The sequence below is a fragment of the Leucoraja erinacea genome, chromosome 2, assembly GCF_028641065.1.
Source record: "Leucoraja erinacea ecotype New England chromosome 2, Leri_hhj_1, whole genome shotgun sequence".
Taxonomy (NCBI): domain Eukaryota; kingdom Metazoa; phylum Chordata; class Chondrichthyes; order Rajiformes; family Rajidae; genus Leucoraja; species Leucoraja erinaceus.
In genome coordinates this window covers 31,433,955-31,461,543 of record NC_073378.1, presented here as the reverse complement: position 1 = coordinate 31,461,543, position 27,589 = coordinate 31,433,955, and the positions used below count along the sequence as shown (strand labels likewise).

The following is a 27,589-nucleotide window of genomic DNA, read 5'->3' as shown; positions in this document are numbered from 1 at the left end:
AATCTGAGAAGATTGGCCACGGTGGCTCAGCGGTAGAATTCAGTTTTTTTTGGCCTTCCATCACAGTTATGTGATGGATGTTTATGTTAAATGTAATTATGTTGTGTCTGGGGTCTATTTGTGTGTAATGTATGGCTGCAGAAACGGCATTTCGTTTGGACCTCCAGGGGTCCAAATGACAATTAAATTGACTCTTGACTCTTGACTCTTCAGTTCAGTTTAGTTTACTTTATTGTCAGGTGTACCAAGGATCAGTGAAAAGATTTAGTTGCGTGATGACCAGTCAGCGGAAAGACAACACCTGATTACAATCGAACCATCCACAGTGTACAGATACAGGATAAACCTTTAGTGCAAGGTAAAGCCAGCAAAGTCCGATCAAGGATAGTCACCAGACAGGTAGATAGTAGTTCAGGTCTTCTCTCTTGTGGTAGGATGGTTCAGTTGCCTGATAACAGCTGGAAAGAAACTGTCCCTGAATCTGGAGGCGTGCGTTTTCACACTTCTGTATCTCTTGCTGCCCAATGAGAGAGGGGAGAAGAGGGAGTGGCCGGGGTCGTGGATTCTGCTGCTGGCCTCGCTGAGGCCTACCTCACAGCAGCAGAGGTTGAGGGGAGACCTGAGGTATTGAGGTATTTATAAAACTATGATGGCATAGATAGGCCAGACAGTTGGAACCTTTTTCCCAGGATGGAAAAATCAACTACTCGAGGGCTTTGCGTTGAGGGGCATAGTTAAAATGAGATGTGCGGGGAGGTACAGTGACATAAGCAAGGAATGCTTATGCATGCAGGTACAGCAGGCAGGAAGAAAGCGAATGACATGTTGGCTTTCATAACAAGAAGAGCTGAGTATAGGAGCAAAGAGGTCCTTCTGAATGAATGAATGAATGAATGGATAAGTTTAAGAAGGAACTGCAGATGCTGGAGAATCGAAGATACACAAAAAAGCTGGAGAAACTCAGCGGGTGCAGCAGCATCTATGGAGCGAAGGAAATAGGCAACGTTTCGGGCCGAAACCCTTCTTCAGATCTGAAGAAGGGTTTCGGCCCGAAACGTTGCCTATTTCCTTCGCTCCATAGATGCTGCTGCACCCGCTGAATGGATAAGTTTACTGGCCAAATATTAACATAGAGAGTTGTGAGTCTGTGGAATTCTCTGCCTCAGAGGGCGGTAGAGCCAGGTCCTCTGGATGCTTTCAAGAGAGAGCTAGATAGGGCTCTTAAAGATAGCGGAGTCAAGGGATATGGGAGAAGGCAGGAACAGGATACTGATTGTGGATGATCAGCAGCGTGAAAACTAAACTGACTGAACTGAACTAAATTAAACACACTTTGATCTATGCATCTTCCTGTCTGGAAACATTTATGATCCTGTTAATCGGGTTTGGAGATACAGGTCGATTGTATCTTGGCAACAACCTCCAGGGCTGTAATGTAACTGTCAGCTTCATTATCACTACTGTTCCAAAATGCATCGTGCAGTGTTTAAGGTCACAATGTGTTTCTGTGAACAAGTTAGAGGTGGTTTAATGAGCTGGAATCAGGGCGGCGATTCTTCTCCATCTGCTGCCAGTTTAATCAAATGAGTTGGACATCCGTTTGAGAGGAACAGGAAATGAACACTTCAACAACATAGGTTACACAGAAAAGCTGGAGAAACTCAGCGGGTGCAGCAGCATCTATGGAGCGAAGGAAATAGGCAACGTTTCGGGCCGAAACCCTTCTTCAGACTGATCAGGGGTGGGGGTGGGTGGGGACAAGAAAGGGAAAAGGAAGAGTAGCCGGAAGGCTGGAGGGTGGGAGGAGACAGCAGGGGAGCTGAGGAAGGGGAGGAGACAGCAAGGACTAACAGAATTGGGAGAAGTCGATGTTCAGGCCCCCGGGGTGCAGACTCCCCAAACGGAATATGAGGTGCTGTTCCTCCAATTTCCGGTGCTGCTCGCTGTGGCCATGGAGGAGACCCAGGACAGAGAGGTCGGAGACGGAGTGGGAGGGGGAGTTGAAGTGCTGAGCCACCGGGAGGTCAGCTAGGTTATTGCGGACCGAGCGGAGGTGTTCGGCGAAACGATCGCCCAACCTCCGCTTGGTCTCACCGATATATATAGATCTGCTGACATCTAGAGCAGCGGACGCAATAGATGAGGTTGGAAGAGATGCAGGTAAACCTCTGTCGCACCTGGAACGATTGCTTGGGTCCCTGAAAGGAGTTGAGGGGGGAGGTAAAGGGACAAGTGTTGCATCTGCTGCGGCCGCAAGGGAAAGTGCCCGGGGAGGGGGTGGACCGAGAGGGAAGGGAAGAATTGACAAGGGAGTTATGGAGGGAGCGGTCTTTGCGGAAGGCAGATATGGGGGGAGATGGGAAGATGTGGCCAGTAGTGGGGGTCACGTTGGAGGTGGCGAAACTGACGGAGGATTATTTTTTGTATGTGATGGCTGGTGGGGTGAAAGGTGAGGACTAGGGGGACTCGGCCCTTGTTGCGAGTGCGGGGATGGGGAGAGAGAGCAGTGTTGCGGGGTATGGAAGAGACCCTGGTGCGAGCCTCATTTATGGTGGAGGAGGGGAACCCCCGTTCCCTGAATAGTGAGGACATTTCAGATGTCCTGGTGTGGAACGCCTCATCCGTGGAGCAGATACGGCGTAGACTGCCTCTAGCGTATCTATTTACTAGGAACCTGAGAGTTAGCGTTTTCATGCAAAGGGTGGTGGGTGTATTAGACTTCAACAACATATCTGGGCAACTCCTGTGGGAGGCCCGGTGGTGCAGCGGTAGAGCTGCTGCCTTAAGGGCCTGTCCCACTTGCCGATATTTTTTCGCCGACAGTCGGCATCATTGAATGACGTCTCTGGTCACCGAAAAAGTTGCGCTGTGATGCGGCGGTGACGTGGCGTGATGACGTATTGACCGGCGGTGTTCCCTCAAGTGTCGCAACATTTTCTTTGTCGCCGCTGGAGTTTGAAATGTTCAAAATCTTTAGGCGACCCTGATACGTCAATGATGTTGGCAGTCTAAAAAAAAATCGCCAATTTGGACAGGCCCTTTACAGTGCACGGTCAAGTCTGCACCGCCATTCAGTGGTGTCTGATCTATCCCCCTCAACCCCAGTCTCCTGCATTCCCCTCGTAACCCCCGACACCCGTACTAATCAAGAACCTGTCAATCTGGGGCGGCCCGGTAGAGCCAGAGACCAGGGTTCGATCCCGACTCTGGATGCTGTCTGTACGGAGTTTGCACGTTCTCCCCGCGACCGAGTGGGTTTTCTCTGAGATCTTCGGTTTCCTCCCACACTCCAAAGACGTACAGGTTTGCAGGTTAATTGGCTTGGTGTATAAATTTAAAAAATGTCCCGAGGTGTGTGTGTGTGTGTGTGTGTGTAGGATAGTGTTAGTGTACGGGGATCGCTGGTCGACATGGACTCGGTGGGTCAGTTTTCACGCTGTATCTCTAAATTGAACTAAACTACTCTCCGTTAGTGGACCTCATTACTAAACATGTTTGAGTTTTGGCCGGGTGCCCGGGATTCCTCTCACATCATATGACCCAAAATGGAAAAATGACATTGTTACTTGCAGCAGCACAACGGTTATGTAAACATAATAATTGAGGAGTGATTTCATAGCAGTGTACAAAATCATGAGAGGAATAGATCGGGTAGACGCACAGAGCCTCTTGCCCAGAGTAGGGGATTCGGGGACCAGAGGACGCAGGTTTAAGGTGATGGGGGAAATATTTACTAGGAACCTGAGAGTTAGCGTTTTCATGCAAAGGGTGGTGGGTGTATTAGACAATAGGTGCAGAAGTAGGCCATTCGGCCTTTTGAGCCAACACTGTCATTCAATGTGATCATGGCTGATTATCCCCAATCAGTACCCCATTCCTGCCTTCTCCCCATATCCCCTGGCTCTGCTATCATTAAGAGCCCTATCTAGCTCTCTCTTGGAAGTATCCAGACAACCGTCCTCCACTGCCCTCTGAGGCAGAGAATTCCACACTCACAACTCTCTGTGTGAAAAAGTATTTCCTCATCTCCGTTCTAAATGGCTTACCCCTTATTCTTAAACTATGTGGCCCCTGGTTCTGGACTTCCCCCAACATCGGGAACATGTTTCCTGCCTCTAGCGTGTCGAAACCCTTAATAATCTTATATGTTTCAAAAGATCATCCTCTCATCCTTCTAAATTCCAGAGTGTACAAGCCCTACCGCTCCATTCTCTCAGCAGTTGATAGGTTTGGAGGGATATCGGCCAAATGCAGGCAGGTGGGACTGGTGTAGATGGGACCTGAAACGTCACCCATTTCTGCTCTCCAGAGATGCTGCTTCACCCGCTTAGTTACTCCAGCATTTTGTGTCTACCTGTAGATGGGACATGTTGGCCGGTGTGGGCCAGTTGGGCTGATGGGCCTGTTTCCACGCCGTATCACTCTATGACTCTACAATCATGCAGGATTTGTCTCTGTCTTCCTTCCACGCCCGTTCCCTTGACATCTATTTCACATGGGCCGGCGACGGCTCACAAAAGCTGACGACTTAAAAACATAGAAAATAGGTGCAGGAGTAGGCCATTTGGCCCTTCGATCCAGCACCGCCGTTCAATATGATCGTGGCTGATCATCCAAAATCAGTGCCCCTTTCCTGCTTTCTCCCCATATCCGTTGATTCCTTTATCCCTAAGAGATCATTCTAATGGGCCTGTCCCACTTAGGCGACTCTTTAGACGACTGCCAGCGACTAGTTTTAATGGAATTCTCCAACGATACCTGGCGACAACCTACAACAACACTTACGTCAATCTGCTACAGCAGAAATTGTCGCCACTGTCGCCGAAAAATGTTCAACATGTTGAAAATTTTGCGGCAGTCGCCTGCAGCGCCCAAAAAATCGCCTAAATGGGACAGGCCCATTACTACTCTCTCTTGAACACATCCAGTGAATTGGCCTCCACTGCCTTCTGTGGCAGAGAATTCCACAGATTCACAACTCTCTGGGTGAAAAACTCATCTCAGACTTCTCCCTCGCTAACACCACCTTAGGCCCCTCCTTGCTCTGACCTTTTTGTGTAACTTGTCTCCCAATTTCAATATTTCGACAATGAACTCAAGGTATTGAACTAGACTGCCTCGAAGCACTTGGAGATGACATTCATTGTCAATGCACATTTATAATAATTTCCCACCAGGGAAAGAATAGATTTTAATCTTTATTTCACTACAAATAAACTGTTCATAAGTGATAGGAGCTGAATTAGGCCATTCGGTCCATCGAGTCTACTCTGCCATTTAATCATGGCTGATCTATCTCTCCCTCCTAACCCCATTCTCCTGCCTTCTCCCCATAACCTCTGACGCCCGTTGCTCAGAGAGATACAGTACAGTGTATAAACAGGCCCTTCATCCCAACTTGCCCACACTGGTCAACATGTCCCATCTACACTAGTCCCACCTGCTCGCATAGGTCCATATCCCTCTAAACCTGTCCCATCCAAGTGCCTGTCTAACTGTTCCTTAAATGTTGGGATAGCCCCTGCCTCAACTACCTCCTCCATCAGCTTGTTCCATACACCCACCACCCTTTGTGTGAAAAATTTACCCCGCAGATTCCTATTAAATATTTCCCCACTTCACCTTAAACCTATGTCCTCTGGTCCTCGAATCCCCTACTCTGGGCAAAAGATTCTGTGCGCCTACCCGATCTATTCCTCTCATGATTTTAGACACCTCTATAAGATAGGTGTGGGTGTGGGTGTGGGTGTGGGTGTGTGGGGGGGGGGGTGGGTGTGTGTGTGTGATTGCTACGCAATGAATGGGGTTAGGAGGGAGATATAGATCAGCCAGGATTGAATGGCAGAGTAGATTTGATGGACCGAATGGCCTAATTCTGCTCCTATCACTTATGAACAGTTTATTTGTAGTGCCTATTGAAATAATTGTGAGAAGGTTTGAGAAAAAACTATTTCACCCAGAGAGTTGTGGATCTGTGGAATTCTCTGCCACAGAAGGCAGTGGAGGCCGATTCTCTGGATGCTTTCAACATAGAGTTAGATAGAGCTCTTAAATATAGGGGATATGGGGAGAAGGCAGGAACGGGGTACTGATGGTGGATGATCAGCCATGATCATATTGAATGCCGGTGCTGGCTCGAAGGGCCGAATGGCCTACTCCTGCACCTAGTGTCTATTGTCTATTGAACGGTGCTCACTATTTTCCATCGTTGTATTCCAGGCTTTACTTTGTTGCCTCGAGAGAAGGACATTTGCCCAGTTTCCTCTGCATGGTCCATGTATTTAGATGCACTCCGATCCCGGCCTTGTGTTTTAATGTAAGTACCATTTGTGAAATTATTTTACTCGTGCTAATATCCTACACACCAGCGGAACTAGTTCTGGAGGCTCCCAGTCATTGTTGGCCATTCGCAAGTCACACTTGGACGGGTCCATGGGTAGGAAAAGGTTTTGGAGGGATACGGGCCATACGCAGAGAGGTGGGACGGGTGTAAATGGGACGTGTGGGGCGGAGAGGGCAAGTAGGGCCGAGTGGCCTGTTTCCATGCTGTGTGACTCCTTGAGAATCTGGCGGCCAAATTCCTTGACACGGTGGCGCAGCGGTAGACTTGCTGCCTTACAGCGCTCACAGTCCCAGAGACCCAGGTTCCATCCCGACTACGGGCACCGTCTGTACGGAGTTTGTACATTCTCCCCCTGACCATGTGGGTTTTCTCCGAGATTTTTGGTCCCCTCCCACACTCCAAAGATGTACAGGTGTGTAGGTTAATTGGCTTGGTGTAAATGTAACTTGTCCCGAGTGTGTGTAGGATAGTGTTAGTGTGCCGGGGATCGCTGGTCGGTGCAGACTCGGTGGGCCGAATGGCCTGTTTCCACCCTGTATCTCTAAACTAAACGAAACATCAATGGAGCTTGTTTTGGAGACTCTCGGTAGTCATTTAGAGTCATAGAGTGATGCAGTGTGGAAATAGGCTCTTCGGCCCAACTCGCCCACACCAGCCAACAATGTCCCAGCTACACTAGTCCCACCTGCCTGCACTTGGTCCATAACCCTCCAAACCTGTCCTATCCATGTACCTGTCCAACTGTTTCTTAATAGATGGGATAGTCCCAGCCTCAACTACCTCCTCTGGCAGCTTGTTCCATACACCCAACACCCTCTGTGTGGAAAAAGTTACCCCTCGGATTCCTATTAAATCTTTTCCCCTTCACCTTGGACCTATGTCCTCTGGTCACCGATTCCCCTACTCTGGGCAAAAGACTGTGCCTGATCTATTCCTCTCATGATTTTGTATACCTCTATAAGACCCTCCTACGCTTCATGGAATAGAGCCCCAGCCTCCTCAACCACTCCCTGTAGCTCACACCCTTTTAATAGACACTTGGACAGGTCCATGATTTGGATGGTAAGGTTTGGATGGATATGGATCAAATGCCAAGAGGAGGGGCGAGGGTAGATGTTGGTCGGTGTGGGCAAGCTTGGTCGAAGGGCCATATTCCATGCTGTATAGTGTGTCAGAGGTCATGGTAAGAAGGCATGAGAATGGGAATGGGAATGGGAAGGAAAGATAGAGTGGCCGTGATTGAATGGCGGAGTAGACATGATGGGCCGAATGGCCTAACTCTGCCCCATGAACTTATGATTCTGTCACTATTAATGTCACTTCCAAAACTCCCAGTACAAACATCTTCAGTGCACAGTGTCTTTTACTCAGTAGGGGAATCGAGGACCAGAGCGCATAGGTTTAATGTGAATGGGGAGAGATTTAATAGGAACCTGAGGGGTAATGTGTGTTTAAATGTGTGTTTAATATGTGATGTTAATATGTGTTTATTGGTGTTTTATTGTATTGTATTATATGTATGACTGCTGCAATTTCGTTCAGACTTCAGTCTGAATGACAATAAAAAAGGCTATCTATCTATCTATCTATCTATCTATCTATCTATCTATCTATCTATCTATCTATGTTGTCACACAAGGGGTGGTGTGTGTGTAGAACGAGCTGCTGGAGGAGGTAGTAGAGGCAGGTACTATCGCGATGTTTAAAAGACATTTAAACAGATACATGGAGAGGACAGGATTAGAGGGATATGGGCCAAATGCAGGCAGGTGGGACTAGTGTAGATGGGACATGTTGGTCAGTGTGGGTAAGTTGGGCTGAAGGGCCTGTTTACAAGGCTGTGTGACTCTGTGACTATGTCTCGTGCAGCATTGGTCACTGCATTTATTCCGCGTCCAATTCTTTGCCACCATCGGCTGTGGAGGCCACGCCGTGGATATTTTGAAGGCAGAGATAGATAAGATTCTTGATTAGTACGGGTGTCAGAGGTTATGGGGAGAAGACAGGAGAATGGGGTTTAGTTTAGAGAAACAGCGCGGAAACAGGCCATTCGGCCCACCGGGTCCGCACTGACCACCGATCCCCGCAAATTAACACTATCCCACACGGACTGGGGACAAATTTTACATTTACACCAAGCCAATTAACCTACAAACCTGTATGTCTTTGGAGTGTGGGAGGAAACCGAAGGTCTCGGAGAAAACCCACGCAGGTCGCGGGGAGAACGTACAAACTCCGTACAGACAGCACCCATGGTCTCCGGTGCTGTAAGGCAGTAACGCTACCGCTGCGCCACCTTGCTGCCCAGTTCACATTTTGATCACTCCAAAGATGTACAGGTTTGTACGTTAATTGGCTTGGTGCGATTGTAAATTGTCCCCGGTGTGTGTAGGATAGTGTTAATGTGCAGGGGTCGGTGCAGGACTCGGTGGGCCGAAGGGCCTGTTTCCGCGCTGAATCTCTAAACTAAAACTAAACGCATTGTGAGGGTGCTGCTCTGCTGTCTTTGTGTTTCGTTTGCACCTTGCCCTTGCCATCGGGGAGAAGCAGAGATAAGAGCCATGGAGACACTCTGGCATCGGCCCACTGTCCATTTGGTCACTTGGGCAACCCTGATGTAACCAAAGATATTAGCCAGAGAATATTGATAATTTTAAAGTATGATGAGGGTTTGACCGCACTGGGCCTGTACTCGCTGTGGTTTAGAAGAATATCCATAGTTCATGCTTTAGTTTAGAGATACAGTGCGGAAACAGGCCCTTCGGCCCACTGGGTTCCGCGCCGACCAGCGATCCCCGCGCATTAACACTATCCTACACCCACCAGGGATAATTTTGACTTTTACACCAAGCCAATTAACCTACATACCTGTACGTCATTGGAGTGTGGGAGGAAAGCGAAGATCTCGGAGAAAACCCACGCAGGTCACGGGGAGAACGTACAAACTCCGTACAGGCAAGCACCCGCAGTCGGGATCGAACCCGGGTCCCCGGCGCTGCATTCGCTGTAAGGCAGCAACTCTACCGCTGTGCCACCATGACCGCCTTTTAGGAACAGAATTAGGCCATTCGGCCCATCAAGTACTCCACCATTCGATCATCGATCTATCTTTCCCATTCATTCGCCATTCGGCCCTTCATGCCATTCAATATGCTGATCATCTTCCAACTCAGTATCCCGTACCTGCCTTCTCTCCATACCCTCTGATCCCTTTAGCCACAAGGGCCACATCTAACTCCCTCTTAAATATAGCCAATGAACTGGCCTCAACTACCCTCTACATGTTCATTCTCCTGCCTTCTCCCCATAACCCTTGACACCTGCACTTATCAAGAATTTGTCAATCACCACCTTAATAATATATTTTGACTTGACCTCCACAATATTCTGTGGCCGAGAATCCTACAGATTCACCACCCTCCACCCACAGTTGTGGGAAGGACCTCATTGAAACTTACAAACAGTGAAAGACCTGGATGTGGAGAGGATGTTTCCACTAATTGGAGAGTCTAGTACCAGAGGCCATAGACTCAGAATTAAAGAATGTTCCTTTAGGAAGGAGATGTGGAGGAATTTCTTTAAAGAGGGTGGTGAATCTGTGGAATTCATTGCCACGGAAGGCTGTGGAGGTCAAGTCAATGGGTATTTTTAATGTGGAGATTGACAAATTCTTGATTAGTACGGGTGTCCGGGGTTATGGGGAGAAGGCAGGAGAATGGGGTTGAGGGGGGAAGATAGATTGGCCATGATTGAATGGTGGAGTAGACATGATGCGCCAAAAGGCTCAATTCTACTATTCCTTATGACCTTATGAAAAAACAGGTACAGCAGGCAGTGAAGAAAGCTAATGGCATGTTGACCTTCATAAACAGTGGATTTGAGTATAGGAGTAAAGAGGTCCTTCTGCAGTTGTCCAGGGTCCTGGTGATTCCACATCTGGAGTATTGTGTGCAGTTTTGGTCCCCTAATTTGAGGAAGGCATCCTTGCTATTGATGCAGTGCAGTGTAGGTTCACAAGGTTAATCCCCGGGATGGCGGGACTGTCATATGAGGAAAGAATTGAAAGACTGGGCTTGTTTTCGCTGGAATTTAGAAGGATACGAGGGTATCTTATAGAAACATATAACGTTATAAAAGGACTGGAAAAAGCTAGATGCAAGAAAAATGTTCCCAATGTTGGTGAGATCAGAACCAGGGGCCACAGTCTAAGAATAAAGGGGAGGCCATTTAAAACTGAGATGAGAAAAACTTTTTCACCCAGAGAGTTGTGAATTTGTGGAATTCTCTGCCACTGAAGGCAGTGGAGGCCAATTCACTGGATGAATTTAAAAGAGTTAGACAGAGCTCTAGGGGCTAGCGGAATCAAGTGATATGGGGAGAAGGCAGGCACGGGTACTGATTGTGGATGATCAGCCATGATCACAATGAATGGCGGGTGCTGGCTCGAAGGGCCAAATGGCCTTCTCCTGCAGCTATTTGCTATGTTTATATCTAAGTTTCTGAGGCAGGAGATTGGGGTTGAGCTGGAAAGATAGATCGGCCATGACTGAATGGCATGGTCCTGAATGGCTTCATTATGCTCCTATAACTTATACACTATTGTGGATGAGAGGCAATGGAAATAAATGGCCATGTAACACTTGGTGGATTTTGATCAATTTATTAAAATGTTTCACACTTACAATCCTTTAAGTTTTGATTTCATCAAACATAGGACAACACAACACAAGAGCAGTTCCTAGTGCGTAAGATAGAACTGGTGTGTGGGATTTCTGGTCGGCGTGACTCGTTCACTGCTCCCGTGCTATATCTCCTTTAGTAGGCCCCTCTCGGTCATGACTGACCATGGGTGATGCATCCTGGTCGGATGCAAGCCTGGGCGATGTCATATGCAGGACAGGCTGTTGCCCACGCAGCACGTCCCCCCTCTCCACGTCGCTGATCAATCCAAAGGAACAGCAGGGCCGTTACAGTTTGGCACCAGCGCCATCGCAAGAGCTGCCAGAGCGAGGTTGCAGACAACGACAAACTGCCTTAGGGGCTCCGACTCCGGATTTTTCTTGTGGTTTACTTCAGGAGCCTTTACCATGACTGGATATGGCCACAAGGCAGTGGAGGTTTTCCCTCTCCTAAACGGACTGCCTTCTCAGGCTGACGAGCCCCATCTGCCCGAGACTCATGGGGGCGGAAGCGTCTACCTTCCCGTGCAGGTCCAAAGTCTACAATAAAGTCTAAACGAAACTAAACTAAACGGCTTGTGCTGCCACCTTCAGTGAGCTTCAATAATACTCTTTACGCAGAGAGTGGTAGCGGTGTGGAATGAGCTCCCAGTGGAAGTGGTGGAGGCAGGTTCATTGGTATCATTTAAAAATAAATTGGATAGACATATGGATGAGAAGGGAATGGAGGGTTATGGTATGAGTGCAGGCAGGTGGGACTAAGGGGAAAAAAATTTGTTCGGCACGGACTTGTAGGGCCGAGATGGCCTGTTTCCGTGCTGTAATTGTTATATGGTTATTGTTATATGGTTAATAAAGTACATGTTCATTCAGTTCTGTTATTCATTAGCTAAGAATTATTAATAAACATAATGCGTCATGTTATAGAGTCATACGGGGCGGAAACAAGCCCTTCGGCCCAACTCGCACACACCGGCCACATGCCCCAGCTACCACGCATCTACTCTGGGCAAAAATAGAGAATTCTCATCAAAATGAAATGCTTATGATGTGAAGCCATTGAAAATGTTTACTGTTTTTAAGGAAGTAAAATCGAGGTGTATAAAATCATGAGAGGAAAAGATCGGGTAGATGCACAGAGTCTCTTCCCCTTTGTAGGGGAATTGAGGACTAGGGGACATAGGTTTAAGGTGAAGAGGAAAATATTTAGGTTTATTGATAGGAATCTGAGGGGTGACTTTTCCCACACAAAGGGTGGTGGGTGTATGGACCAAGCTGCCAGAGGAGGTTGGTGAGGCAGGTACCATCATAACACTTAAGAAATATGCAGACAGGTGCATGGATAGGTCAGTTTAGAGGGATATGGACCAAACGCAGGCAGGTGGGACTAGTGTAGCTGGGGCATGATGGTTGGTGTGAACAGGTTGGGCCGAAGAGCCTGTTTCCACACTGTATCACTCTATGACTAAAATGTAATTTAACAGGAAGACTTATGAGAAAGAAACCTCTCCTTTCCTATTGACTGCGTGGTTTAATGTTGTTTATCCTTGTTTCTTAGGGAGCGATAGCGTTAATCTATCTCTGCATTGAAGATATTTACACTCTCATCAACTACTTCAGCTTTAACTACTGGCTATTCATCGGCCTGTCTGTCGCCAGTCAGATTTATCTGAGATGGAAGTTTCCTGATCTACCAAGACCTGTGAAGGTAATGTTGCTTCAAAAAAAATCTCACGAATACATATTGTGTATTGTTTTAGTGAGTGGCACGGTGGCGCAGCGGCAGAGTTGCCGTCTCACAGTGGCCTGAGGACCGACTAGGGTTGCCGTCTGTGTACGGAGTTTGTACTTTCTCCCCGTGACCTGCGTGGGTTTTCTCCGGGCGCTCCGGTTTCCTCCCACACTCCAAAGACTCTTATAGAATTTTTCTTATAGAATTTTTCGAGGATGTAACTAGCAGCGTGGATAGGGGAGAACCAGTGGATGTGGTGTATCTGGACTTCCAGAAGGCTTTCGACAAGGTCCCACATAAGAAATTAGTATACAAACTTAAAGCACAAGGCATTGGGGGTTCAGTATTGATGTGGATAGAGAACTGGCTGGCAAACAGGAAGCAAAGAGTAGGAGTAAACGGGTCCTTTTCACAATGGCAGGCAGTGACTAGTGGGGTACCCCAAGGCTCAGTACTGGGACCCCAGCTATTTACAATATATATTAATGATCTGGATGAGGGAATTGAAGGCAATATCTCCAAGTTTGCGGATGACACTAAGCTGGGGGGCAGTGTTAGCTGTGAGGAGGATGCTAGGAGACTGCAGGGTGACTTGGATAGGCTGGGTGAGTGGGCAAATGTTTGGCAGATGCAGTATAATGTGGATAAATGTGAGGTTATCCATTTTGGTGGCAAAAAACAGGAAAGCAGACTATTATCTAAATGGTGGCCGATTGATAAGGGGGAGATGCAGCGAGACCTGGGTGTCATGGTACACCAGTCATTGAAGGTAGGCATGCAGGTGCAGCAGGCAGTAAAGAAAGCGAATGGTATGTTAGCTTTCATTGCAAAAGGATTTGAGTATAGGAGCAGAGAGGTTCTACTGCAGTTGTACAGGGTCTTGGTGAGACCACACCTGGAGTATTGCGTACAGTTTTGGTCTCCAAACCTGAGGAAGGACATTATTGCCATAGAGGGAGTGCAGAGACGGTTCACCAGACTGATTCCTGGGATGTCAGGACTGTCTTATGAAGAAAGACTGGATAGACTTGGTTTATACTCTCTAGAATTTAGAAGATTGAGAGGGGATCTTATAGAAACTTACAAAATTCTTAAGGGGTTGGACAGGCTAGATGCAGGAAGATTGTTCCCGATGTTAGGGAAGTCCAGGACAAGGGGTCACAGCTTAAGGATAAAGGGGAAATCCTTTAAAACCGAGATGAGAAGAACTTTTTTCACGCAGAGAGTGGTGAATCTCTGGAACTCTCTGCCACAGAGGGTAGTTGAGGCCAGTTCATTGGCTATATTTAAGAGGGAGTTAGATGTGGCCCATTGTGGCTAAGGGGATCAGGGGGTATGGAGAGAAGGCAGGTACGGGATACTGAGTTGGATGATCAGCCATGATCACATTGAATGGCGGTGCAGGCTCGAAGGGCCGAATGGCCTACTCCTGCACCTAATTTCTATGTTTCTATAGAAAATAGGTGCAGGAGGAGGCCATTCGGCCCTTGGAGCCAGCACTGCCATTCATTGTGATCATGGCTGATCATCCCCAATCAATAACCCATGGAAATATAGAAAATAGTGTGCAGGTTTGTAGGTTAATTGGTGTAGGTTTGTAGGTTAATTAGTTGTCCCTAGTGTGTGTGTAGGATAGTGCTAGTGTACGGGGGTGATCGCTGGTCTGCGCGGACTATGTGGACCGATATTACCATAGAGCTCTTAAAGTATTCACATAATTGACTAGTGCTTGGGATATCTTGATTGACAATAGTTTACTTCATTCTTGTCACCTGTAACGGGGTACAGTGAAAAGCTTTTTTGTTGCACGCTATCTAGTCAGTGGAAAGACAATACATGATTACAATCAAGCCGATCACAGTGTACAGATACAGGATAAAGGGTATCTTAGAGATAATACATATATAAGCATCTGGATAAACAGGGTCTGATTAGGAACAGTCAACATGGATTTGTGCCTGGAAGGTCATGTTTGACTAATCTTCTTGAATTTTTTGAAGAGGTTACTCGGGAAATTGATGAGGGTTAAACAGTGGATGTTGTATATATGGACTTCAGTAAGGCCTTTGACAAGGTTCCTCATGGAAGGTTGGTTAAGAAGGTTCAATGGTTGGGTATTAATGGTGGAGTAGCAAGATGGATTCAACAGTGGCTGAATGGGAGATGCCAGAGAGTAATGGTGGATGGTTGTTTGTCAGGTTGGAGGCCAGTGACTAGTGGGGTGCCACAGGGATCTGTGTTGGGTCCACTGTTGTTTGTCATGTACGTCAATGATCTGGATGATGGTGTGGTAAATTGGATTAGGAAGTATGCAGATGATACTAAGATAGGTGGGGTTGTGGATAATGAAGTAGATTTTCAAAGTCTACAGAGAGATTTATGCCACTTGGAAGAGTGGGCTGAAAGATGGCAGATGGAGTTTAATGCTGATAAGTGTGAGGTGCTACATCTTGGCAGGACAAATCAAAATAGGACGTACATGGTAAATGGTAGGGAATTGAAGAATGCAGGTGAACAGAGGGATCTGGGAATAACTGTGCACAGTTCCCTGAAAGTATAATCTCATGTAGATAGGGTGGTAAAGAAAGCTTTTGGTGTGCTGGCCTTTATAAATCAGAGCATTGAGTATAGAAGTTGGGATGTAATGTTAAAATTGTACAAGGCATTGGTGAGGCCAATTCTGGAGTATGGTGTACAATTTTGGTCGCCTAATTATAGGAAGGATGTCAACAAAATAGAGAGAGTACAGAGGAGATTTACTAGAATGTTGCCTGGGTTTCAGCAACTAAGTTACAGAGAAAGGTTGAACAAGTTAGGGCTTTATTTTTTTGGAGCGCAGAAGGTTAAGGGGGGACTTTATCTTTAAAATGATGAGAGGGATAGACAGAGTTGACGTGGATAAGTTTTTCCCACTGAGAGTAGGGAAGATTCAAACAAGGGGACATGACGAGAATTAAGGGACTGAAGTTTAGGGGTAACATGAGGGGGAACTTCTTTACTCAGAGAGTGGTGGCTGTGTGGAATGAGCTTCCAGTGAAGGTGGTGGAGGCAGGTTAGTTTTTATCATTTAAAAATAAATTGGATAGTTATATGGATGGGAAAGGAATGGAGGGTTATGGTCTGAGCACAGGTATATGGGACTAGGGGAGAATACGTGTTCGGCACGGACTAGAAGGGTTGAGATGGCCTGTTTCCGTGCTGTAATTGTTATATGGTTATATGGTATGGGGAGAAGGCAGGAACGGGGTGCTGATAGTGGATGATCAGCCATGATCGTATTAAATGGCGGTGCTGGCTCGAAGGGGCTAATGGCCTACTCCTACGCCTATTGTCTATTGTGTGTAGGATAATGTTAGTGTTCCTGGATGGGCGTGGACTCGATGGGGTGAAGGGCCTGTTTCCGCCCTGTATCTTAAACTAAAACTAAACTAAACTAAAGGACCACTCCAATGTATTTTTAAATATATATTTTTTAAATACAAGATTTTTTTCAATTTACGAAGATATCAGTCTGGGAAAGTAGCTAAAGTCTGCTCCCAGGAGCTGCAGATGATACATTATGACACTGTTACCTTGGACTGCAAATGTAACTCTCTGGTTACTTGTAATCGAGCAGACAGTCTGTGTTGGAGCCACTTGCAATGATACTTTGTAACTGCAGGATGTTTAGTTTAGTTTAGAGATACAGTGCGGAAACAGGCCCTTCGGCCCACCGAGTCCGCACCGACCACCGATCCCTGCACATTAACACTGTCCTACACACACTACGGACAATTTCACAATTATACCAAGCCAATTAACCTACAAGTCTGTACGTCTTTGGAGGGTGGGAGGAAGTCGAAGATCGCGGAGAAAACCCACGCAGGTCACAGGGTGAATGTACAAACTCCGTACAGACAGCACCTGTAGTCAGGATCGAACCCGGTTCTCCGGCGCTGTAAGGCAGCAACTCTCCAAGTTCACAGGCTATAGGAGTAGAATTAGGCCATTCTGCCCATCGAGTCTACCCCGCCATTCAATCATGGCTGATCTCTGCTTCCTAATCCCATTAGTCAAGTCAAGTCGTCGCATTTATTGCTACAGCACATTTAAAAAACAACTCTCGTTGGCCAAAATGCTTTACATTGGTGGAGGTACTAACGTTATACAACAGTGGTTGTATACATAAATACATACATAAATACATACATATAGCCCTCCCTCAGAGGACGTCAAGAAAGGCTTGAGAGTAAAGATAAGTTTTAAGTCTCGACTTAAAGGAGTCGATGGAGGGGGCAGTTCTGATGGGAAGAGGGATGCTGTTCCACAGTCTAGGAGCTGCAACCGCAAAGGCGCGGTCGTCCCTGAGCTTATGCCTGGACCGCGGGATGTTCAGTAACCCCAAGTCGGCCGATCTGAGGGACCTGGAGGTGGTGTGGTGGGTAAGCAGACTTTTGATGTAGGTGGGGGCAAGCCCGTTAAGGGCTTTGAAAACATAAAGAAGGATCTTGAAATTTATTTGGAACCGCACAGGGAGCCAGTGGAGAGAGGCCAGGATCGGGGTGATGTGGTCCCTTTTTCGGGTGCCCGTCAGGAGTCTCGCTGCGGCGTTTTGGACCAGTTGCAGGCGGGACAGGGAAGATTGGCTGATGCCAGTGTAAAGGGAGTTGCAGTAATCTAGGCGGGAGGAGATAAATGTGTGGATGATCTTTTCAAGGTCATCAAACTGGAGGAATTGTTTTATTTTAGCTATCGTCCAAAGCTGGAAGAAGCTCGCTTTTACCACAGCATTGACTTGTTTGTCAAATTTCAATGCTGAGTCAAATATCACGCCAAGGTTCTTGACGTGAGGTTTGAGTAATGGGGTAAGGCTTCCAAGGCTGCCTGCTATCGTTTTAATTGAGTCAGAGGGGCTGAGAAGGATGACCTCAGACTTACTCTCATTTAGTTGGAGGAAGTTCTGGACCATCCAACACTTATATCCTCGAGGCAGTAGATTAGGCTGAGTAGATTAGATCGGTTGTTGGGCTTCAGGGGGAGATAGAGTTGTGTATCGTCTGCACAGCAGTGGAAGGAAATGCTAATCATTATCCTGCCTTCTCCCCATAACCCTTGATACCCGTTCTAATCGAGAATTTGTCTATCTTTGCCTTAAAAGTATCCCCTGACTTGACCTCCACAGCCCTCTGTGGCAATGAATCTCACAGATTAACTACCCTCTGACTAAAGAAGTTCCTCCTCACCTCTTTTCTAAAAGTGCGCCCTTTAATTCTGAGGCTGTGACCTCTGGTCCTAGACTCTCCCACCAGTGGAAACATCCTCTCCACATCCATTTTATCTATGTCTTTCGTTATTCTGTAACTTTCAGTGAGGTCCCCCCTCAGCCTTCTAAACTCCAGCGAGTACAGGCCCAGTGCCGTCAAACGCTCATCATATGTTGACTCACTCATTCCTGGAATTATTCTTGTAAACTTCCTCTGGACCCTCTCCAGAGCCAGCACATCCTTCCTCAGATATTTGCTCACAGTGCTCCAAATGCAGCCTGACCATCCATCGCCTTATAGAAGGCCTCAGCATTGCATCCCTGTTTAGGGATACAGTACGGAAACAGACCCTTCGGCCCACCGATGGTCGGCAGGGACACGGTGACCAATTATCACCCATGCACCCGTTCCATCCTGCACCTTTGGGACAATTTACAGAAGCTAATTAAACAACCAACTGGACACAAAGTGCTTGAGTACTTCAGCAGGTCAGGCAGCATCTCTGGAGAAAAAGGGCGAGTGATGTTTTGCTTTGGGACCCTTCTTCAGACCCGAAATGTCACCCATCCCCACCCACAGCCAATTAGCCTACAAACCTGCACATCCTTGGGAGTGAGGGAGGAAACCGGAGCACCCGGAAAAAAACGCGCGGTCACAGGGAGAACGTGCAAACTCCGCACCGACAGGTCAGGATTGATCCCGGGTCCCTGGCGCTGTGAGGCAGCAACTCTACCAGATTGTGAGGTCAAAGTGTTTTGCAGATCACCACGTGAGTTCATGGAGGGTGCTGTGCCTCTGTCTGCAGTCTCGTGCTCAGCTCCTGCTGGAGTAGCACTGACATCTAACGCCAGCAGAGATCCACGCCGGCCAACAAACCTTTATGTGTAGGAGCGAACTGCCGATGATGGTTTACACTGACGATAGACCCAAAATGCTGGAGTAACTCAGTGGGACAGGCAGCCACTCTGGAGAGAGGGAATGGGTGACGTTTTGGCTCTGAAGAAAGGTCCCGACCCAAAACGTCACCCACTCTCTCCAGAGATGCTGCCCATCCCGCTGAGTTAGTTTTGTTTAGTTTAGAGATACAGCGTGGAAACAGGCCATTCGGCCCACTGAGTCTGCGCCGACCAGCAATCCCCGCACACTAACACTATCCTACACACACGGGCGACTCTTTACAAATTTTATCGAAGCCAATTAACCTACAAACCTGCACGTCCTTGGAATGTGGGAGGTAGCCGCAGCACCCGGAGAAAACCCACGCAGGTCACGGTGAGAACGTACAAACTCCGTACAGACAGCACCCGTAGTCTGGATCGAACCCGGGTCACCGGCGCTGTGAGACAGCAACTCTACCGCTGCGCCACCGTGCCGATTTTGTGCCAAATCCTGGTGCATGTGTAAGCCTTTCTCCTCCTCCCCTCATCATTAGGCTGCCAGCAACAAGTAGATAAGGTAGAGTGAGGCCGGCACGGTGGCGTAGCGGTAGAGTTGCTGCCTCACAGCGCCAGAGACACGGGTTCCATCCTGACTATGGGTGCTTGTCTGGACTGAGTTTGTACGTTCTCCCCGAGACCGGTGTGGGTTTTCTCCGGGTGCTCCGGTTTCCCCCCACATTCCAAGGACGTGCAGGTTTGTAGGTTAATTGTGTTTTTGGTAAAAATTGTAAAGAGTCGACAGTGTGTGCAGGATAGTGTCAGTGTGCGGGGATCGCTGGTCGGTGTAGGACTCGCGGGGCTGAAGGGTCTGTTTCTCTGCAGAGAAGAAGTGGGTGACGTTTTGGGTCGGGACCCTTCTTCAGAGCCAAAACGTCACCCATTCCTTCTCTCCAGAGATGTTCTCCCCGTGACCGCATGGGTTTTCTCCAGGTGCTCCGGTTTCCTCCCACACTAGATGGGAGGTAATATTGCAGCTGTACATGTCATCGCAACCAGAGGACGCAGGGTTAAGGCGAGGGGGGAAAGTTTTAATAGGAATCTGTGGGGGTCATTTTTTTCACACAGACGGTGGTGGTGGGTGTATGGAACGAGATGCTGGAGGAGGTAGTTGAGGCAAGGACTATCGCAACCTTTAAGAAGCATTTAGACAGGTACATGGTTAGGACAGGTATAGAGGGAAATGGGCCAAATGCAGGCAAGGTAGGTCGAAGAGCTTGTTTCCATACTCTTAGACCCTAATATCACTATCTTGGCAGATGTGATAGGGTTTGGACACGCTAGAGTATGGGTGGGCAACCTTGTTCTGCATAGGGGCCAGGACGCATGCCTGTGAGCGGATGGCGGGCCACATCTATCACGTGTACACATGGCCCCCATCCCGCCCCGGATGGCAGGCATCAAATCATGTGTTCACATAGATCCCGCTCTTTCGAATACGCCACCCGGAGCACTGGCCCCCAGTTACAGGCGCTCACCAACTGCGCACCTACGGACCATTGCCTTGGCTCTGTCCTGAAGGCAGTGGCTCAAATACTCACACTCATCCCAGGCTTATTGACAACCCCGATCCCGACAGTGAAGCCCAGACATAGATGGTGCTCGGCTTTGCGCAGGATGCGGTACAGCCAGAGATCGGCGCTCGGCCCCGCTCGGGCGCCAGCGCAGGGCTCTTTGCATCACCGCGCCTGGGCACCTCGGGCCCGGGAAATACCGGGGATGACGGAAGTCTGCAGGCTGGGTGACCACGGAACAAACAATGCGTCTGCAGGCAGGATGATTCCGGGTTACGGGCCGCATTCGGCCCGGGGGCTGTAGGTTGCCGACCCCTGTGCTTGAGGCAGGAAACATGTTCCCGATGTTGGGGGAGTCGAGAACCAGGGGCCATAGTTTAAGAATAAGGGGTAAGCCGTTTAGAACGGAGATGAGGAAAAAGGTTTTCACACAGAGGGTTGTGAATCTGTGGAATTCTCTGCCTCAGAGGGCGGTGGAGGTCGGTTCTCTGGATGCTTTCAAGAGAGAGTTAGACAGAGCTCTTAAAGATAGCGGAGTCAGGGGATATGGGGAGAAGGCAGGAAAGCAAGATTGTGGATGAACAGCCATGATCACAGTAAATGGCAGTGCTGGCTCAAAGGGCCGAATGGCCTACTCCTGCACCTATTGTCTATTGTCCTGATAGTGGATTTAAGCACATCGTATATGGCGTAATATCTTCAGGATTAAGGAGCACGTCCTCTACTTCCCGTGCGATCTGCTCTGACGATGAGCTGCCAGGAACCCGAATTTTGTTCATTGGCTCATGACATTGAGGGAGTAAAATCGAGCTTCTAATATTGAAAACCACGCTCTCACTTTGGTTGTCAAAAGAGTTGGGACTGGACACCGTGTCACTTTTATCATTGTACATTTTGTGAGTAAATGGAAGGTTGCATGTAGCAACGGGGTCACCAGTTGTAGGATCTGCTGAACCCCACAACAGAAAGCAAAGAACAAATGACGTTTAGCTGAGCCCGACACCTCGTGTCACGTCTAATCTGGAAGCCAAGAAGTCCTTAAAAGAACAAACACAGTTCTGGAAAAAGGTCTTGTGGACAGATGAGATGAAGATTAAAGCCCCTGTCCCACTTACGTGTCCTTGGCACGCTAATTACGCGACCTCGTGGTCACGTTGAGGCGCGACAGTCCCGCGAGGCCGGGCGCAATTTCATGCGCCCGCACAGCCGTCTGGAGTGCGTGACGCCATTTGACAATGGACACAAAATGCAGGAGTAACTCAGCGGGACCGGCAGCATCTCTGGAGAGAAGGAATGGGTGATGTTTTGTGCCGAGACACTTCTTCAGACTGAAAGAAGGGTCTTGACCCAAAACGTCACCCATTGCTTCTTTCCAGAGATGCTGCCGATCCCGCTGAGTTACTCCAGCATTTTGTGTCTATCTTCAATTTTCTTGGCCCCGCTCTGGGAGTAGAAGTGGGGGCGGATGCGGGCCGCAACGGCCGTGAGCCCCAGGCCGAGCTCAGCGATCGTTTGCCTGCTTCTGCTGCTGTTGGAGGTGAGATCCAAAGCATATCACCTCATCTGTGAAACACGGTGGTGGGGGTGTTATGGCCTGGGGATGTATGGCTGCTGAAGGTACTGGCTCACTTATCTTCATTGATGATCTTCACTAAGGAAGACATAAATAATCTGCCAGAAATAGCAGGGGACCGGGGGTTAAATGAGATGGAGGAACTGAGTGAAATCCAGGTTAGCCGGGAAGTGGTGTTAGGTAAATCTCCAGGGCCGGATAAGTTGCATCCCAGAGTACTTAAGGAAGTAGCCGCAGAAATAGTGGATGCATTAGTGATAATTTTTCACAACTCTTTAGATTTTGGAGTAGTTCCTGAAGATTGGAGGGTAGCTAATGTAACCCCACTTTTTAAAAAGGGAGGGAGAGAGAAAACGGGGAATTACAGACGAGTTAGTCTAACATCGGTGGTGGGGAAAATTCTGGAGTCAGTTATTAAAGATGGGATAGCAGCACATTTGGAAAATGGTGAATTCATTGGACAAAGTCAGCATGGATTTATGAAAGGTAAATCATGTCTGACGAATCTTATAGAATTTTTCGAGGATGTAACTAGTAGAGTGGATAAGGGAGAACCAGTGGATGTGTTATATCTGGACTTTCAGAAGGCTTTTGACAAGGTCCAACATAAGAGATTAGTATACAAACTTAAAGCTCATGGTATTGGGGGTTCAGTATTGATGTGGATAGAGAACTGGCTGGCAGACAGGAAGCAAAGTAGGAGTAAACGGGTCCTTTTCAGAATGTCAGGCAGTGACTAGTGGGGTACCGCAAGGCTCAGTGCTGGGACCCCACCTATTTACAATATATATTAATGATTTGGACGAGGGAATTGAATGCAACATCTCCAAGTTTGCAGATGACACGAAGCTGGGGGGCAGTGTTAGCTGTGAGGAGGATGCTAGGGGGCTGCAAGGTGACTTGGATAGGTTGGGTGAGTGGGCAAATGCATGGCAGATGCAGTATAGTGTAGATAAATGTGAGGTTATCCACTTTGGTGGCAAAAACAGGAAAGTAGACTATTATCTGAATGGTGGCCAATTAGGAAAAGGGGAGATGCAACGAGACCTGGGTGTCATGGTACACCAGTCATTGAAAGTAGAAATGCAGGTGCAGCAGGCAGTGAAGAAAGCAAATGGTATGTTAGCATTCATAGCAAATGGATTTGAGTATAAGAGCAGGGAGGTTCTACTGCAGTTGTACAGGGTCTTGGTGAGACCACATCTGGAGTATTGCATACAGTTTTGGTCTCCTAATCTGAGGAAAGACATTATTGCCATAGAGGGAGTACGGAGAAGGTTCACCAGACTGATTCCTGGGATGGCAGGACTTTCATGTGAAGAAAGACTGGATAGACTCGGCTTGTACTCGCTAGAATTTAGAAGATTGAGGGGCGATCTTATAGAAACTTACAAAATTCTTAAGGGGTTGGACAGGCTAGATGCAGGAAGATTATTCCCGATGTTGGGGAAGTCCAGAACTAGGGGTCCCAGTTTAAGGTTAAGAGGGAAGTCTTTTAGGACCGAGATGAGAAAAACATTTTTCACACAAAGAGTGGTGAATCTGTGGAATTCTCTGCCACAGAAGGTAGTTGAGGCCAGTTCATTGGCTATATTTAAGAGAGAGTTAGATGTGGCCCTTGTGGCTAAAGGGATCAGGGGGTATGGAGAGAAAGCAGGGATGGGATACTGAGTTGGATGATCAGCCATGATCATATCCAATGGCGGTGCAGGCTCGAAGGGCCGAATGGCCTACTCCTGCACCTATTTTCTATGTTTCTATGATACAACTGGTGCTGGTTGTAGCATAATGAATTCTGAAGTGTATAGACATATCCTATCTGCTCAAGTTCAAACAAATGCTTCAGAACTCATTGGCCGGCAGTTCATTCCACAGTAAGACAATGATCCCAAACATACTGCTAAAGCAACTGTAGATTGGTTATTGCATGTGAACCAATCATAGTAGAAATAGCATCATTAACCCCACCTTACTGTATGATTCATACTAACACCACTTCCTATACTGGTCAGTCTTGGAAGCGGTAACGATGAACTAACAACTAACAACCTGCTGTACCGCTATAATATGGGTACTGATTAAAGATGATCTTGAACTCCAGATTGTACAGTTTGCTTATTTATATGGTGTCAGAAGTGGAATTCGAACCCACGGCTCTACCACTGCCTGGTCCAGGTTCCAGCAACACCAACAAGCACTTGACTCTTTAAAGTCGTGGCTGACCAGCGCTGCCACCTTGATGTTCTTCGACCTGAGGCCTCCTGTCACGGTTGCCTGCGATGCCTCACGATACGGGCTGGGCGCTGCCTGCCTACAAACATCTGCCGAAGGAACTTTACGTCCTGTCTCTTATGCCTCGCGCACCATGACGGACATTGAACAGCGCTACGCGCAGATCGAGAAAGAGCTGCTGGCTGTGGTTTTCGCTTGTTCTAAATTCAAGGACTTTATCTTTGAGAATGTTTTCACGGTCGAGACAGACCACCTACCTGTTGTGACCATCCTCAATAAACCTATACACGCAGCACCTGCACGTCTGCAGCGTATGATGATGCAGCTGCAGCGATTCGGCTTGAAAATTGTTTACAAAAAGGGTAAAGACGTGCTCGTTGCTGACACCCTCTGTCGCGCACCACGGGCATCCAGCGAACGACACCCCTATGAACGGGACGCGTTTACGGTTCTCAGCGTTGACTTCGTTCCCATGGAACGATTGCACCGTCTAGCCGAACACACAGCCGCCGACACCACTCTCCAGCTGCTCTCATCCATAATCAAGAGAGGCTGGCCAGACCGGCAGTACTCACACCACTGGAGGTGCAGCCATTACTCCTAGTCCGTGATGAACTGGTAATACAGGACGGTGTCATAGTTAAGGGCCACAAAGTCATCCTTACGTGATGAATATTACAAAGAGGCACACAGGCCACCCTGGCCCAAGCACAGAACATGTTTCACTGGCCCGGCATGGCCAAACACATACGGGACAGGGCAGCCTCCTGCCCCATCTGCAACAGCCTTGCACCACACCAACAGAGACAGCCCCTGCTACAACAACCTCCACCAGCACTGCCCTGGACGTTGCTGGTGGTCGAATGGCACGGTAAACATTATCTAGTCCTGGTCAACTCCTACTCTAACTGGTTCGAACTTGATTTACTGACCTCTACCACATCAGAAATGGTCATTCAAAAGCTACCGAAACACTTCTCCACATTCGGCGCACCTGTCCGCTTGCAGACCGACAACGGAAGACGGTTTACCAGTCACGCCTTCAAACACTTTGCTAACTGATGGAATTTCCACCATGTCACGAGCAGCCCCGAATACCCACAAAGTAACGGGCTCGCTGAACGAGCTGTCAGAAGCGCAAAACAGCTAATGGAACGAGCCCACCTGGCCAAGTCAGATGTGTACCTCGTCCTTTTAAACTTCAGAAACATCGCTAGCGACGGGGTCCTGGGCTCACCAGCCCAGCGTCTGATGTCCAGGACAACGAGACTTCCGATACCGATTGTCCAGCAGAAATTGGTGCCACAGGTGCTGAAGCCAGCCGTGATCCAGAAGCGCATCCAGGAGAAACACGACATCCAGAAACGATCACATGACAAGTCCAGCAAACCACTTAAACCACTACTGCCGGGCCAAGTTGTCATTTGCAAACAACTGTGGAACATTCCCGTTTGGGTTGCATTGTTGGCCCGTCCAAAGAACCCCGATCACCAAGTGGCCAAGTCAATCACCCGATCTGAACCCAATTGAGCATGCCTTTTATATGCTGAAGAGAAAACTGAAGGGGACTAGCCCCTAAAACAAGCATAAGCTAAAGATGGCTGCAATACTGGCCTGGCAGAGCATCACCAGACAAGGCAACCAACAACTGGTGATGTCCATGAATTGCAGATTTCAAGCAGTCATTGCATGCAAAGGATATGCAAACAAAATACTAAACATGACTACTTTCATTTACATGACATTGCAGTGTCTCAAACATTATTGTGACCTGAAATGGGGGGACTATGTATAAACACTGCTGTAATTTCTACATGGTGAAACCAAAGTGTGTAAAAATGGCTTTTATTAAAATCTGACAATGTACACTTTACCCACATGTGATTTTTTTTTTTTCTATTATATATTTCAAATTGTGGAGTAGTGGCAAATAAATAAATGATGGGTCTTTGTCCCAAACAAGAAGGGCACTGTACATTCTCACGAATCATGACCCGTGTGCAGATAAGGCTGACCTTGGAGTTGTTATTGAGCTCTTGTGGCTGGACCGTCTCGTGTGGCTGCGGGCGCGTTGTTAGCGGTGACGGGCTGTATGCATGTGGACGTGGGCGTGAAGACTCCGCAAGTGGATATTTTTGAGGCAGAGATAGACAAATTCGTGATCAGAATGGGTGTTAAGGGTTATGGGGCGAAGGCAGGAGAATGGCATTAGGAGGCAGAGATCAGCCATGATTGAATGGCGGAGTAGACTCGATGAGCCGAATGGCCTAATTCTACACCTACAACGAGTGAACTAAACTAAACTAAACATGGATGTTGGGGTGTGGATGAGAAAGAGGGATAAGATGGAACTCATGTGAATGGTCGGCATGGACTTTGCAGGCCAAAGGGCCCGCTTCAATTTTATTCGACAAAGATGTGCGTGCTTATGGGTTAATTGTCCTCTTGTAAAATTACCCCTTGTGTGTAGGGAGCAGAGGAGAAAATGGGATGACTTAGAACTAATGTGGAAACACTAGTGAGTTGCTCCAGCACATTGTGTCCTTTGTGAAACTAATACACACGAGTGATCTGTCTGAAGAAGGGTTTCGGCCCGAAACGTTACCTATTTCCTTCGCTCCATAGATGCTGCTGCACCCGCTGAGTTTCTCCAGCAATTTTGTGTACCTTCGATCGTCCAGCATCTGCAGTTCCTTCTTGAACGCACGGGTGATCGATGGTCGGAGCGGACTCGGGTTGGCTGGCGGGTCTTGTTTCCGCACCGTATCTCTCAAAAAACTGAAACTAAAACTTTGGGGGCTGCCCATAGATGCAGCGGTAGATTTGCGGCCTCACAGCGCCAGAGACCCGCTTTCGATCCCGACTGCGGGTGCTGTCTTTGTGGAGTTTGTACGTCCTCGCCGTGACCTGCGTGGGTTTTCTCCGGGTACTCCGGTTTCCTCGCACACTCCAAAGACGTGCGGGTTTGTAGGTCCATTGGTCTCTGTATAAATTGTCCCCCAGTGTGTAGGAGAGTGCAGGAGAAAGCATAGAAGTGTGGAAAACACCACTGTGTTGCTTCTGTGTCTGTTATTGAACGAGAGTCTATGGTTGATCGGCATGGACTCGGTAGACAGAAGGCTGTTTCCACACTGAATCTCTGAAAATTGAAACTGCAACTATGCATGGTGGCTCAGCTCCAGAGACCCGGGTTCCATCCTGACGGCGGGTGCTGTCTTTGCGGGGTTTGTACGTTCTCCCTGTGACTGCGTGGGTTTTCTTCGGGTGCTCCAGCTTCTGTTCAGTTTATTACCACGTGAAAAGCTTTTTGTTGCGGGCTAACCAGTCGGCAGATAAAT

General features: G+C 48.0%; 1 protein-coding gene across 6 annotated transcripts in view; it reads left to right on the top strand.

The window, feature by feature from the left end:
* si:dkeyp-120h9.1 (Y+L amino acid transporter 2-like) overlaps nucleotides 1-27,589 on the top strand; it is a 76,688-nt gene that overhangs the window by 44,829 nt on the left and 4,270 nt on the right. For all 6 annotated transcript variants that reach the window (XM_055654330.1, XM_055654324.1, XM_055654301.1 and 3 more), the window contains 2 exons: nucleotides 6,220-6,316; nucleotides 12,581-12,730. In XM_055654330.1, the coding sequence (XP_055510305.1) occupies nucleotides 6,220-6,316; nucleotides 12,581-12,730 (247 nt within the window). The remainder of the gene's footprint in view (nucleotides 1-6,219; nucleotides 6,317-12,580; nucleotides 12,731-27,589) is intronic.